This window comes from Centroberyx affinis, unplaced genomic scaffold (assembly GCF_046629955.1).
Source record: "Centroberyx affinis isolate AG114_WGS23_722 - 3 ecotype Tasmania unplaced genomic scaffold, CSIRO-AGI_Caff_v1 ptg000249l_1, whole genome shotgun sequence".
NCBI lineage: Eukaryota > Metazoa > Chordata > Actinopteri > Beryciformes > Berycidae > Centroberyx > Centroberyx affinis.
Window position 1 is genome coordinate 1 of NW_027278932.1, and position 12,681 is coordinate 12,681.

The 12,681-nt window shown below is 40.6% G+C and overlaps 2 protein-coding genes across 2 annotated transcripts; one reads left to right on the forward strand and one right to left on the reverse strand.

Annotated features, from left to right (window-relative positions):
* Window positions 1–5: 5 nt before the first annotated feature.
* rab34a (RAB34, member RAS oncogene family a) lies at window positions 6–3,655 on the forward strand (the record flags this gene model as incomplete). Its single annotated transcript, XM_071544488.1, has 9 exons — window positions 6–46; window positions 196–264; window positions 770–871; window positions 960–1,024; window positions 1,310–1,361; window positions 1,445–1,526; window positions 2,459–2,549; window positions 2,656–2,763; window positions 2,854–3,655. Coding segments are annotated over 9 exons (678 nt in total), but the record flags the coding sequence as incomplete, so codon positions are not given.
* A 274-nt stretch (window positions 3,656–3,929) lies between these two features.
* Window positions 3,930–6,181, reverse strand: LOC139665525 (adenine phosphoribosyltransferase). Its single transcript, XM_071544578.1, has 5 exons — window positions 6,059–6,181; window positions 5,721–5,814; window positions 5,179–5,325; window positions 4,160–4,255; window positions 3,930–4,075 (listed from the first exon to the last, which is right to left on the reverse strand). The coding sequence occupies exons 1-5, from the start codon at window positions 6,179–6,181 to the stop codon at window positions 3,930–3,932; spliced, it is 606 nt and encodes a 201-aa protein (XP_071400679.1).
* Window positions 6,182–12,681: the final 6,500 nt, after the last annotated feature.

The window sequence follows — 12,681 nt, forward strand, 5'->3', positions numbered from 1 at the left end:
ACAAAGTGAAGACAGCTTGCCAGCAGCAGCGCACCGGCACAGTGGGGTGAGAGCAGAAGCCACAGATATTTCCTAAAATTAGAGCATGGCAGCCTAAAGCCACACTTTACCTCTACAGTAATGCCATCAGTGGATGTTGTGTGGGTGTTTTGTGGCACTTTTTTAACCTCTGTTGCTGTTTTTTTTTCTTTGAAGCAGGTTTAAAATATCCAAAGTCATTGTTGTTGGTGACTTGGCTGTGGGGAAAACCTGCCTGATTAATAGGTAAGCAGAAGTCAAACACAGTCACTTAATGTTTGATTAATGGTAATGTGAGTCAGAAAGCAGCTCTAGGAAAGATATAACTGGTGATTTATGAATTAGACCAATGACACATTCCTAGCTATTGTGGTAAATATACCCTAGGGATGGGACAATATATCAAAATTCAATATATTGCAATACAAAAATGTGACAATGCGTATCGTGGGGCAGAAAAATGAATCGTGATATTAGCTGCATTTTATTCCATTGTAGTAATCACGAATGATACCACTTTCCCATCACAATTTCACAAGCTCTCCATCTAAATTATATTATTTACAATTTCTAATGACTTTTTTAAATTGTTGTTTACATTCTAGCAAGCCAATGTCATTGCTAGAAAGATTTGTGGCTCAGAAGTAAACATAATTCTACACACATTGTAGTCATTGAACTCTTATTTATTACATATTGGTTGGATATTGGTTGATTGGCTGGATGTTCTAATAGCACACTCCGTTTTTAGATTTTGCAAGGATGCTTTTGATAAGAACTACAAGGCAACGATTGGCGTTGACTTTGAGATGGAGCGGTTCGAGGTGCTGGGAGTGCCTTTCAGCCTGCAGCTGTAAGTCTGATGTGTTCATTATTATACTTCCAAATCTGTAAACTGTGTCTGCCATGCTGCAGCTCACCAGAGTCTCTCTGCTTTGCAGGTGGGACACTGCAGGACAAGAAAGGTTCAAGTGCATCGCCTCTACATACTACAGAGGAGCCCAGGGTATATAATGCACTTTATAACAGGCAGTTTGTGTTGTAGAGCAGCACAATAAATCCAAAACATATTGAATATATCCCACTACCACACCTCCCTACATCCATAAATGTTTTAACATTTTCTTAGTGCTGGAAAATAAATCATGTAGAAAAGGTGGTTTATACATTACTGCAATTCATATCGCAGCTGTATTTAACCAAAAACATGCTACTATAACTTTTTAAGGCATGTTTATTAATGTAATGTATTTGTATCAACAAATTGGTGACTGATTTTCTTTTCTTCCAGCTGTGATTATTGTGTTTGATGTAAATGATGTGGCTTCCTTGGGCCATGCAAGGTAAGCTTATGTCTTTATGAGAAAATTGATTGCACTTTTACACAATTTTGTGATCCAGAAGATCAAATTGTCTTTGTTCACAGGCAGTGGCTGGAAGACGCCATGAAAGAGAACGATCCCACTGCTGTTCAGCTTTTTCTTGTCGGCACAAAGAAAGACCTAAGTGTAAGTGTTCACACATTCAGAAACTGTTTTACATGTAAATGCCTGTGAATTTCACATGTTACTGTGTCTTTACTTGAGCCAAAGTCAAATGGGGATTGTTTGGATCGATGCCAGCAGCACAAAGTCTTTGTGTCCCCACTCAGACCTCAGGAATGTGTTTTCTCCTCCCTCGCCAGACCCAAAGCATTTGTGATAGGATGTGAAATGATGAATACAAGACATTATAAATTGTAATGTAGCCAAGGTGGAAAGCAACTACCCAGCTTACTGAGTTCTAGTTATTTGAGCTTTCAGAGTAATGCTACTTTTGGGAGTATTTGAAAAAGTCTGTACTTTTTCTTGAATTATTTTAAATGTTTATTTCTGCTTTTACTTGAATAGGTTTTCATGTAAGACATCAGAGTAGTGAGTACATTGAGCTCTAGTATTTACTTTTTAAAAGATCATTCTGGACTTTACCTAAGATCATTTCTATACTGTGGCTTTGCTATCCCCAAAACCAAAATCAAAACCCAAAATGAAACACCAAATTATCTGCCAGGACAATGGAAAATAGGTAATCTGTTAATTTTGGGGAGAAGATTTTGGAATATGCACACAATCCTAATGATTTGACAAAATCATTAGGATTTCCTAATGATTGTAGGATGATAGGATTTCCTAATGATCCTAAGTAACGTACTACTCTATTGTTTTTAGAGAACTACTCTTGTACTTACTTGTAATTAAGTAAATTCCTAGACAAGAACTCACTCTGACTTGAGTAAAATTGACCCGAGGTAACATCATTAGTTGAATCATTTCAATACTCTTTCCACCTCTGAAATACAGTCATACATTACACTGCATATATTTTCTTAAATGGCTTGTGTTCAAGTTAGATTTGTGTTGCATCATGTTTAAACTTTGACCTTCACTGGCTTCTTTCACAGTCTCCTGCTCAGTACACTCAGATTGAACAGGATGCCCTCAAACTAGCAGATGAGATCAAGGCAGAGTACTGGGCTGTGTCGTCATTGACAGGTAAAGGAAAATTCTTTAAAACAACTGTAAAAGTTAATTTGAAACTTAGTAATAACCGAGGACCACAATATTTAACTTCTTTATCTCTGTTTATGCCACGCTGCAGGGGAAAATGTAAAAGAGTTTTTCTTCCGTGTTGCATCACTGGCATTTGAGGCCAACGTTCTCGCCGAGTTGGAGAAAAGTGGATCGAGGCAAATTGGAGACGTTGTCAGTGAGTATCCACACAGCCAAATCCCTCTGTAATCCTGAAAACCATTACGTTTGGCACAGAGCTTGATACCAAACTATGCATCTGTTTCAGGAATTAACAGCAATTCAAATAATCTGTCCGCTACGTCCAAGAAGAAGCAGCCGAATTGTTGTCAGTGAGGACGGATACGTGGATTTTAGAGTCAAAGGTAACTAAAATGAGGATTTTCTCAGTGGAAAATGACAGACTGCAGATGGCCGCTCTCCAGGACATGGGATTTTGTGGTAAAAGTGGGAGGAGGGAAGCTGGAGTCTGCTGCCTTGGATGTTTGAATTCAGTTTTTCCTGGCCTAGAAAGAATTTTCCTCCCTGGGATGTGGATTCTTGTGGTGTTGCTCATTTTAACTTGTCTGGAGTTATGACACAGCAATTAAGTCTGTCTGTTCAGCATGCCTGTTCTGGTACTGCCGAAATGCCAAAGGACGATTGTGGATGTTTCCAGTGGATGAATGTGCGGATGATGCTTACTTAGCCCACCAATTAAATCTTAAACTTTGCTGCAATGATAATGTTTTTATAATGATCCTTTTTTCTCACAGTAATATTCTATGCTGGACCTTTTATATCCCACTGTTTTGATGATTTATAATGTTTAGGAGTATGACTGTTTTTACCTCTTTTTATAATATCATAGCTGTATCAAGTCGAAGATATTCTTTATCTACAGTGTTTGCTTCATAGGTACGTTCTGGTTCTGTTACTTTTGGTACATAAACCAATGACTCGCCTCAAATTATCAGTGCAGATGGGTAAATGAGAGTCAAAAACTAAAAAGGTATCATTCTGTTTTTTTAATAATAAAGTTTTTTAAGTGTTTTCATATGAATATTTTATGATCATCATCATTTATTTTCTTTTACATTTCCTATTGTATATTTTAAATGCAATAAAAATCTGAAGAATCATATGACCACAGTGTTTTGAAAAGAGTATTATATTATTATTATTATTATTATTTTATTATTATTTCAAGCACACCTATTTAGTGAAAATCACACTAGGCTTCTGTTCATGTTTAACAGGGATAATAATTATTTAAAAAATGTCTATACAGATAGTAAAGTATTTCTTGACCATCTCAGTCAAAGAAAATCCCCCCTTTCTCCTTCTTTGAACTTCTTAGAAATTTTACTTGCTCTTGAAGCCCTTGAATGAATCAAGATGCTGTTGGTCAATCTGGCTCTGAAGCTCCTCTGGGATGCAGTGAGAGAATCTGTAGTTTTCCTTAATCCACTTCCCCCCCTCACTGTTCTCGATGGCCACAGCAGCTACACCTGAAGTTAACATGGTGCCATATTTATATTAAGGTTCAGTGAGGTGTCATGCGTTGTATTTGTATGTAATAAAACCCAACTGACCTACAACGGTGGCTCCCAGCTTCTCTACCAATTCGATCGCGGCCTTCATCGTGCCTCCAGTTTCTATCCACTGGTCCACTATTAGAACCCGCAGACCTGCAGAAAGCAGACACATGTAGTATACTTACATCTACTGAACCTTGAATTCACAGCAGGCACATCAGTCTCATACTGAGCATCAGGACAAGACACTTTAAATAAGGTGGTCAGTAGTGGAGCTGAGTGGTGAACAGACTCTGCAGTAGTTTGCTCCAACCAACACTGGGGGGTGCTGTGTCACAGGAGATGATGGGAGATGAAGCTGTAGGGCGCCCCACAGTTGACGTCATTTGGGTCCTATAGGGTTAGACTGATATATTGTACTTTTATCAAATATCAGATATACCAGTAATGTCGTCCACCTCTGACATGATGGAGGTTTCTTTGTACATTTAATTTTTTCATTTCATTATTATGTTTTTTGTAAATTAATTCTTCATTTAAAGACAATAATGTTTCCCCTAACATTGAATCTTTGGGGTGTTAACCCACCTGAAAGAATTTCTTTAGTATGTAAGTATCAATACCGAGAGGGATAAACGCAATAGCGACAGCTCTTAGAGGGCTACGCCTGTACTCACAGAATCTGGACTTATGGTAACATAACTAACATTTTAGTGTCAGGTCTAAATGCTGTTTCAGAGGCTTTTCCACCCTGGCAGGAATACAAAAAACCTTGTAATGTTTTGGGCTTGAAAATGGTCAAATTAAAAAAAATATTGAATAATTCTATAACATATCAGCTGTTGGCAACTTCAGTCTAAAATTATCTGGCTTTATTATAAAATTATTGGCCCTCAAAAACCCTAATATGGTCTGTTTGTTTCTTGATGATGCTTGGCTGGTTTTGTAATTTTTTTTAAGCTTTACCCAACTTCTCTCAAACTTGAACTGTCCAAACATTTCCTATGTGCTGGAAAACATTCATCTTCTTAAGAGAAATAAGTTACTGGTTTAAATAGTAAAAAGTGAAGATTAACCTGGTTTTAGCACATCCACTCTTACTTCCATAGTCTTTTCTCTGCCTGAGTAGTCGCTGTATGGTTGGCTTTGGGTTTCTATACACAGATGTCCTGCTTTGCGGATCGCCAGAAAGCCTTTTCCAAGGCTGGTGGCAACAGACGCTCCTGAAAGTAGCAAAGTAAGAACATTCATCCACCTAGCAACTGACTGATATTCCATAAATTATAATCCTGTGAGACATCTCAACCATAATTCGTTGATTCAGTGCTTTAAGTACAAGTTCACACATTGTCATGTCATGTCATGTTAAATGATGCAGTTCCTATTTAAAGGTGTTTAAATCAAACCATTGCACATGGCCTTGTTTTGTCAATTAGCCTGCATGACTGAACTGTCTAAACTTAGTATCTTTGCCAGTGGGTTGGGTTTCCAGCCCTATTTGTAGTATGGCTGCCACTTAAAATACAGTCAGCATGCACTGTCATGAGACACTCACATATGCAACAAAGTGCTCTTCACATGCTGCTTGCTTCGTTCAAATAAAATGACTTGTTTTTACCAAGAATGAATCCCATTGCGTCTATGCCAGCTACCAGGTCAATGGTGTCATTGTGGAATGGACTGAGAAGGTCTTTCACACAGTCTGCTAGAGCCTGCATCAAGTAAACAAACAGATATGAACCAGTATTCCCCTAATGCAAAGGGTGACAAAGTATCTGCATGAATTGCAGTTCATGAATTACACGTATGATATATATATGTTTATAGTCATTATGCAGTATATATATTTTTTTCAAATGCTCAGTGATTAGGAAGACAGCAGACAGACACAGCATCAGCAGTGCAACAGCCTGCTGGATTAAGGTGATATTCAAGAAATCAGACTTTCCATCGTACCTGGGAGTTGCAGTAGAGTCGTGACGGGTCCAGCCAGGCAAACTTTGGTCCTTTTGTGTTGGGTGCCATTAGAGAAAGGTACCATCCTTTCTGCCTGTCTGCTGGAACAGCCAGCGCGTCCATTCTCAGGCAAAACACTTGTCCGCACAGTTAGAGAGGGAGAAGCTCGGGTCTGGACTGTGAATGAGCCAGTTGCCCATATCAGGTTGCAGGTGGGGGGTGCCAGTACAACTTTGCAACTTTGCTAGTTACTTATTCTCCATAGAGTTACATAGAGTTAGTGCAGAATTATCTAATGAAAATCCAGTCAGCAGATTCTCTTTCTGACCAGTCTAACTCCTCCTTGATCTGGGGTCAAACAGGGTAATGTTACATTACATTACACACGGAATTGTCTTCACATTTTGCCAATACAGTATATTTAGCAAATTGAAGTTGTGGTTTGATCAAAAGATTACTGTCTTAATTTAAATCACTTTAAATCAGTTAAATTGTCAAACTACAGTTGCAATAGATAATATCATGTATCATTACATTACCCTGTTCTGGCATAGGAGGGGGAGTCAGATGGGTCACAAAGAATCTGTTGGCTGCCAACATCTTTAAAGACCTTCTAATAAATGTCCACATTTTGCTCATTATCCATGATGTCAAAAGGAGCTTACAGGTTTCCACTGTATTTATATTTCTCAGTTCTCAGACTAGAAATGGTGATAGACTGATAATATCAGAAATTTCATATTCGTTTCTGTGCAACGTAATTCAAGCCACAAGATTGTTTAGTTTCCCCACATTTTTTGCATCTCATACTTAACATCTAATCTTAGAGCAAAGGTTTTCATTTCACTTTAAAATCTCCTGACTTGTAACATTAGGCTAATATTCAAAACGTTTATAGGTTTTTTTCTATATGGAGGTTTTAATTTCTAGGCCAATCTATGGAGATGGCCCTCCTTGGACCTCCAGTTTACTTTTAATGTTTTCGTTTACTTACTCCATGCACTTTTAATGTACTTATAGCACATTTCATTCAGATTAATTTGCTGGATTGGAAGTTAAACTATTTCATAATTTTATGAAATTTCATCCAGGGGGCGCTGTTCTGCAGCGGGACCTGCACTCTGGGTAATGCTTTATTTCCCGGGTCCGCAACTTCCTAGTAATTTCCTTGAAAGGAGTTGATAAGTAGCCTAACTGTTAATTTCTTAATAGGTTTACTAGAAAGAAGCATGGCATTATGTACTAATTAAAGGGCAATGTGAAATGGGAAGGTGACACTTCTTCTTCATTCTAATAAGAATAGCTAATGTGATATTACATTGATTCCCGTAGAGAAACTGACTCTTCTTCTATTTTAACTACTACACAATTCACTACATAGTTTCATGGTTGTGTGTGTGTGTGTGTGTGTGTGTGTGTGTGTAGTTGGGGGTGGTCTGTCTCCACGGGAATCAATACAATGTCACATTATTCTTATTAACATGAGCAAGAAATGTCACCTTCCCATTACACAGTGCCGTTGTGCAGTATAGCTATAGATGAACAAATCTAAAGAGAGTCTGTCCATCATAACAATGGACTCTAAATCTATATCTGCTGAACAATAGGGTTATTAACTTCATTTTGTCCTCAATCCTTTCTGTAATGACCATTCCATTCATAAGACACCGTTTTTTTTTCTCCCTCGAGATTTGGTCGAATGTTGTATCTGGTGATTTTACATCATTTCTCTCCGCCTTCTAACAATCGGATTTCAGCTCCTTGAGTAGGCTGGATCTCCGCCTCTACTGGAGCTCTCTGTAAGCCCAGCCATGTGACAAAACACTGGGCTGATTAAAACACCAGCTGGACCTTGCTTTCCCCCCAGGAACAGTTGCTGCACTTGTACAGTATAGGTTTAATTGTGGATGAGAGATGCACAGGCCTGTACAGTGCAGCATTTAGGCTATTAAATCGACTAGGAATTTTTGTGAGAATTCGTCAAAATAATTAATATCTAGGTCAGAACAAGGTATTGATTAGTCGCTATCCATGATGATTTGATGCATGAAGCATGTTTTCCTGCATGTTTTTTCTTGTAGTATAAGTAGCCCTTTGGAGGATAATGCAGCAGCATCGCACTGACACATGATGGCCAGAAAATTAGGAGGGGCGTCAATTCACTAAACCCTGTGGTATGGCAAAAATCCCTGTAGGCTCTAATGATTCGACCTTGACGAGTCATTTGCCACCAAAACGTCGAAACCTGCTTATCGACTAAATTTCTGGGGACAGATTGGAGCAATTACTAATGACCGACAGGGAATTTTGCACAGAAGCAAGATATGTTTTTTATTTCTTAATAATAATCCTAATAATAAGAAGAAGAAAAGGAAGAAGAAACTTTATAGAGTTTACAAATGGGTTCAGCAATCAAATAAAAGCAAACACCGTACTCATAAAATACATTACAATAAGATAAAAGATAAAAAAAAATAGAGGGTAAAAATATCATAGTAAAAAATAAGGGACATCACATTAAAGCAACTCTATAAAATAGGTTTTAAAAACTACAAGCTCAAATTTGGACTCACTAGGTGTGGCATGTGCCCATACCTTGCCATATAGTCTACCCAACTGCCGCCTATGACTATGTTCGTCAGTTCTGTCTGAACCCAACTAGCAGTTCAAACTCTGACTGTCTTTTGGGCCCACTGAGGCGCTTGTGTGATTGCGTGCGAGAGCGCCAACCTTTCTCCACAATGAAAGAGTTTTGTCCCTACATTGTGATTTAGGTCATCACCAATTCAATCCCTTTTTGTGGCATTTGAAAGATGTCCAATCTCCTGGGCTGGCACAATCACTCCATCCTTGTTACCATGGGAAGCGGGACAAGAACCTCCTCCATGCGTGTTCCCGAAGTAAATCTCCACTTTTTTGGGGGGGGAGTGGGTGGGGGGAGTAAGGGGAGCTAGGAGGTAACTTGCGGTCATCTCCCTGCAGAGAAGGGTGCCAGTGGTTCATGCTCCACACACCCCCATGTGGCTCTATTAACCCTATAGCCTCCTCCTGGGACTTCAATTCAGTGAAGAAAAAAATTGAGGATAATGTCTAGCCTACTATCAGTAACAAACGCCTCGACACCAAACAGTCGTGTAACAGATAAAGAAACTGCAACTAGCCTCGAAATCTGAAGAGGTTAATTCAGCTGACTCCGCCCAGCATTACCATTTATCGTATTAATAATCACACCACTCCAGCGTTGCTTTAAAAGTGGGTGGGCTGCTCGAGAGCGCCGGGAAGTAAGAGGAGCTGTCTCCATCACGCGTGGTGCTGAAAGTGCCACTCGCCGTATAATGTGGTCGGTCTTTTTTGTCTTTCTGTCTTATCTGGACAGAAACTTCGTCAAGGGCGATTTGCTCAACCGCGCTTTAGACGCGGAGAAGGAGAGCAAAGAGATGTTCTCCATGCTCAACAGCACCTTCTGCGCAAAAATGTCATTCGTGGGGGAGAATTACCTTTACCAAGTGTCAGACGGAGTGGAGGAGGTGCGCTCTGTTGTAAACCTCGCCGGAAAGCTTGTGGACTGCTCTGTAATAGTGAACCAGATGCAGGTGAAGTCGTTCATGCACGTGTGCAGACTGGGATTGAAAGAGCAGAGAACCGAGCGAAATCTGGAGACGCATTTTGCGCGCATGGATGAAGCCAAACTGATCTGCCGGGAGTTTAAGAAGAGATCAGAGCGCACCAGGAGGATGGCGCCCGCTGTAAAGCAGCTGGATGAAGATGAAAATGACAATTCTGTATCCCAGGACAAGACTGTCAAGCGATCCAAGAGAGGATTCACTTATCCTGGGACCCTTTGGTGTGGAGCGGGAAACATGGCTGATCATTATGACCATTTGGGTAGGTTGTGGACTCCTTTTAGGTGATATAGGCATAGTCATTTTCAGATATAGGCTAATCTTCAGTGTAGACTAATGTTGCAAATATCTACCCAGTTCACTAATGCTGACATCCATGTTACAGGAGAATTTGCAGAGACCGACAGCTGTTGCCGTGTCCACGATCACTGCCCTTATGTCATCCATGCGTTCTCGTCTAAATATGGCTACACTAATTTCAAGTGGCATTCCATTTGTCACTGTGATTGTGATACTGCGTGAGTAAATGGCCCTTTTGTTAATATGTATGTATTTTCATGTCAATTTTCAATAGGACCAGACAAAAAGATGTTGGCACTTGCATAAGCTCAACTCACCTAGAGGGTCAGTTGGACCGGTGTTAGTAAGTTGAACCACCTGTGTGTTAGGATGCTTTTTCGAAAAAGAAATATACATTTTTTTTAAAGAAAACTGCATATGTTTTGTATTTTGAATAGTGTTCTATTATTTTAGTTGGGCAGAAACTATAAATCAGGCCAGGATGCAAAGCGTGACAGCATGCATTAGACTACTAGAAACAGTGTAATGTTCTTTTTAATGGCGATGTTCAGGCTGTGTCAACCCGTCCATCCGTCAATCAAAAGACAAAATATTAAAAAAAACAAAAAACAAAAAAACCTGATTGGCCTGATGGGGGCGCTGTAATTGCTACATCACTGGTCCAATTTTGAAAAAACACAGGGATGATGCATTTTGGTACAGTGTTCTGCCTTTTTTTTTTTTTTTTTTAATACATTGATTGGTCTAATGGGGGCGCTAAACATATAATAATCAAATATAAAAATATAAACATAAAAAATGTTTAACTGAACTGTGATTTCTCAGAGACCACTGGTGGGGGGTGATGGAGTCAAAATTTCAAAAGCTAACCGATGTGCCATAACTGGCACATCTCTGACACCACTGGGCAGATTATGGGGAAATTATGCATCTCACAACTGTGTTCTGGCATTTTAAATTTCACTGAGTGGCCCTACGGGGGCGCTATAATTGCAGGTCAAAACAAGGTGAAATGTTTTAGTGATTGACCCAGAGGGGGGGAGCGTTTTTAACAAAACTGTGACAAACAAAGCTGAAGATGTTCTTCTCTCTGTCATGTGCTGCAGGTTGAAGGAGTGTCTGAGGAAAGTCAATGACACAGCCTCCAGAGTGGTTGGTCAGGCGTTCTTCAATGTCATAGGAGTTCCCTGTTTTGAGTTTGCCTATGAGGATCAGTGTGCGGAGCGGCATTGGTATGGAATGTAAGTGTCAATGTTCTTGAGTTAAACTTTGTTAAGTAGCACTGCAGCATACTGAGCTGTATTACTTTATGCAAGTGACACTAATCCCCTCTCTCTCTCTTTCTCCCTCTTTCTCCCTCTTTCTTTCATAGGTGTAAAAGGTACGAAAAGTTCCCAGTTGCTGAGCTCATAGAGTCGGTCCCATATGACTTTGGCGGTATTGATGTCATTGATGTGCTGACTTTGGCTCCTCCCAAAACAAAAGACTCTAAGCAAAGCAACGAGCAGGAGAAACCGGAAAGTGAAACCCAGTCTACGATGTCAGGCTCCCAGACCGGCGGCCCTGAGCAGCCGTCGCTCAGGAACGTGGTCACAGCCGCTGAGGATTTCATCAAAGTGCTTGCTACCGTCTCCACCTCCCAAAGCTCCACCGCCGATCCCGCCAAAGGAGAGACGCAAGGCTCTGAGAAGAAGAAGAGGAAGAACGCAGGGAAGAAGAGGAAAAACACCAAAAAGCAAAGAGGAAAAGGAAAGGGGAGGAAGAGAAAGCCTAAATTAGATACAGGGGCTAAAACAGAGGAAGGAGCCGCAGTTTCTCCTTCCTCTGGCAGCAAAGCAGAAGAAGTCGTTGATAAGAGCAACTTCATTAGCGAGGCAGACAGAAATGACCAGTCAGGTAGAAATACAAACAGAATTAGTGAGAGTGAATATGATCTAGGAGGGAAAGAGGAGCCATCCAATGAAGTCTTGAAAGATGAACCAGTGATGGACAGGGAGATTGTTGATGTTTCCACTACGTCACTCACTAAAGCCCAAAATGAGCCGGCAGCACAGGATGAACTGAAACTGTACACAGCAATAATCCCTCTCTCTATATCAACCAGCACAACTACTGCGATTCCACACAAGGCAAAAACCCGAAGGTCAAAAAAGGGGAGGAGAAAAAAGAGCAAAATAACTTCTATTCATTCCCCTGTAGATGCTGTACTGAACATCGCTCCGAAAGAGAAATCCCTCGTGAACACAACAGACAACTTAAGTGCCACTTCTGTCCCCACCATCATTACCATAACCCCGACAGCACAGCTTGAGCAACAAAAGTTTAGGAGCCACGCTGAAAGGAGACCAGTCGTCAGCACTGCCAGTTCCCCCATTGTAATCCCCAAAGTCAAAAGGAACAGGTCAAAGGAGAGAGCAGAGGGAGAAGGGAGGAAAAAAAGGAGGAAAACCGGCTCTGCTGCTCCCATTGTGGCCGTTGCCCACGAAAATTCCTCCGCGGACAATCTGAAAGCGACCGCCAGCACCGCTGCACCAACCGCAGCATCAGTCCCCACCGCAGCACCCATGGAGCGTCAGGTTTCACTCAGGCCAGACGTGTATGGAGGAAGAACATCCGTCTCCACTGCAGCTATAAACTCTAGTGTTCCTCAAACCAAGAGGCAAAGGTCAAGAGAGAGAGGGCAGAGAAGTAGGAGGGGGA

Coding starts and splice junctions, on each gene's coding strand:
- LOC139665525 (XM_071544578.1), bottom strand. CDS start 6,181: ATGGACGCGCTGGCTGTTCCAGCAGACAGGCAGAAAGGATGGTACCTT. Junction 4,256..5,178: donor AGTGGATGTGCTAAAACCAG/GTTAATCTTCAC, acceptor TGCTTTCTGCAG/GTCTGCGGGTTCTAATAGTG. Junction 4,076..4,159: donor GCTGGGAGCCACCGTTGTAG/GTCAGTTGGGTT, acceptor TGTTAACTTCAG/GTGTAGCTGCTGTGGCCATC.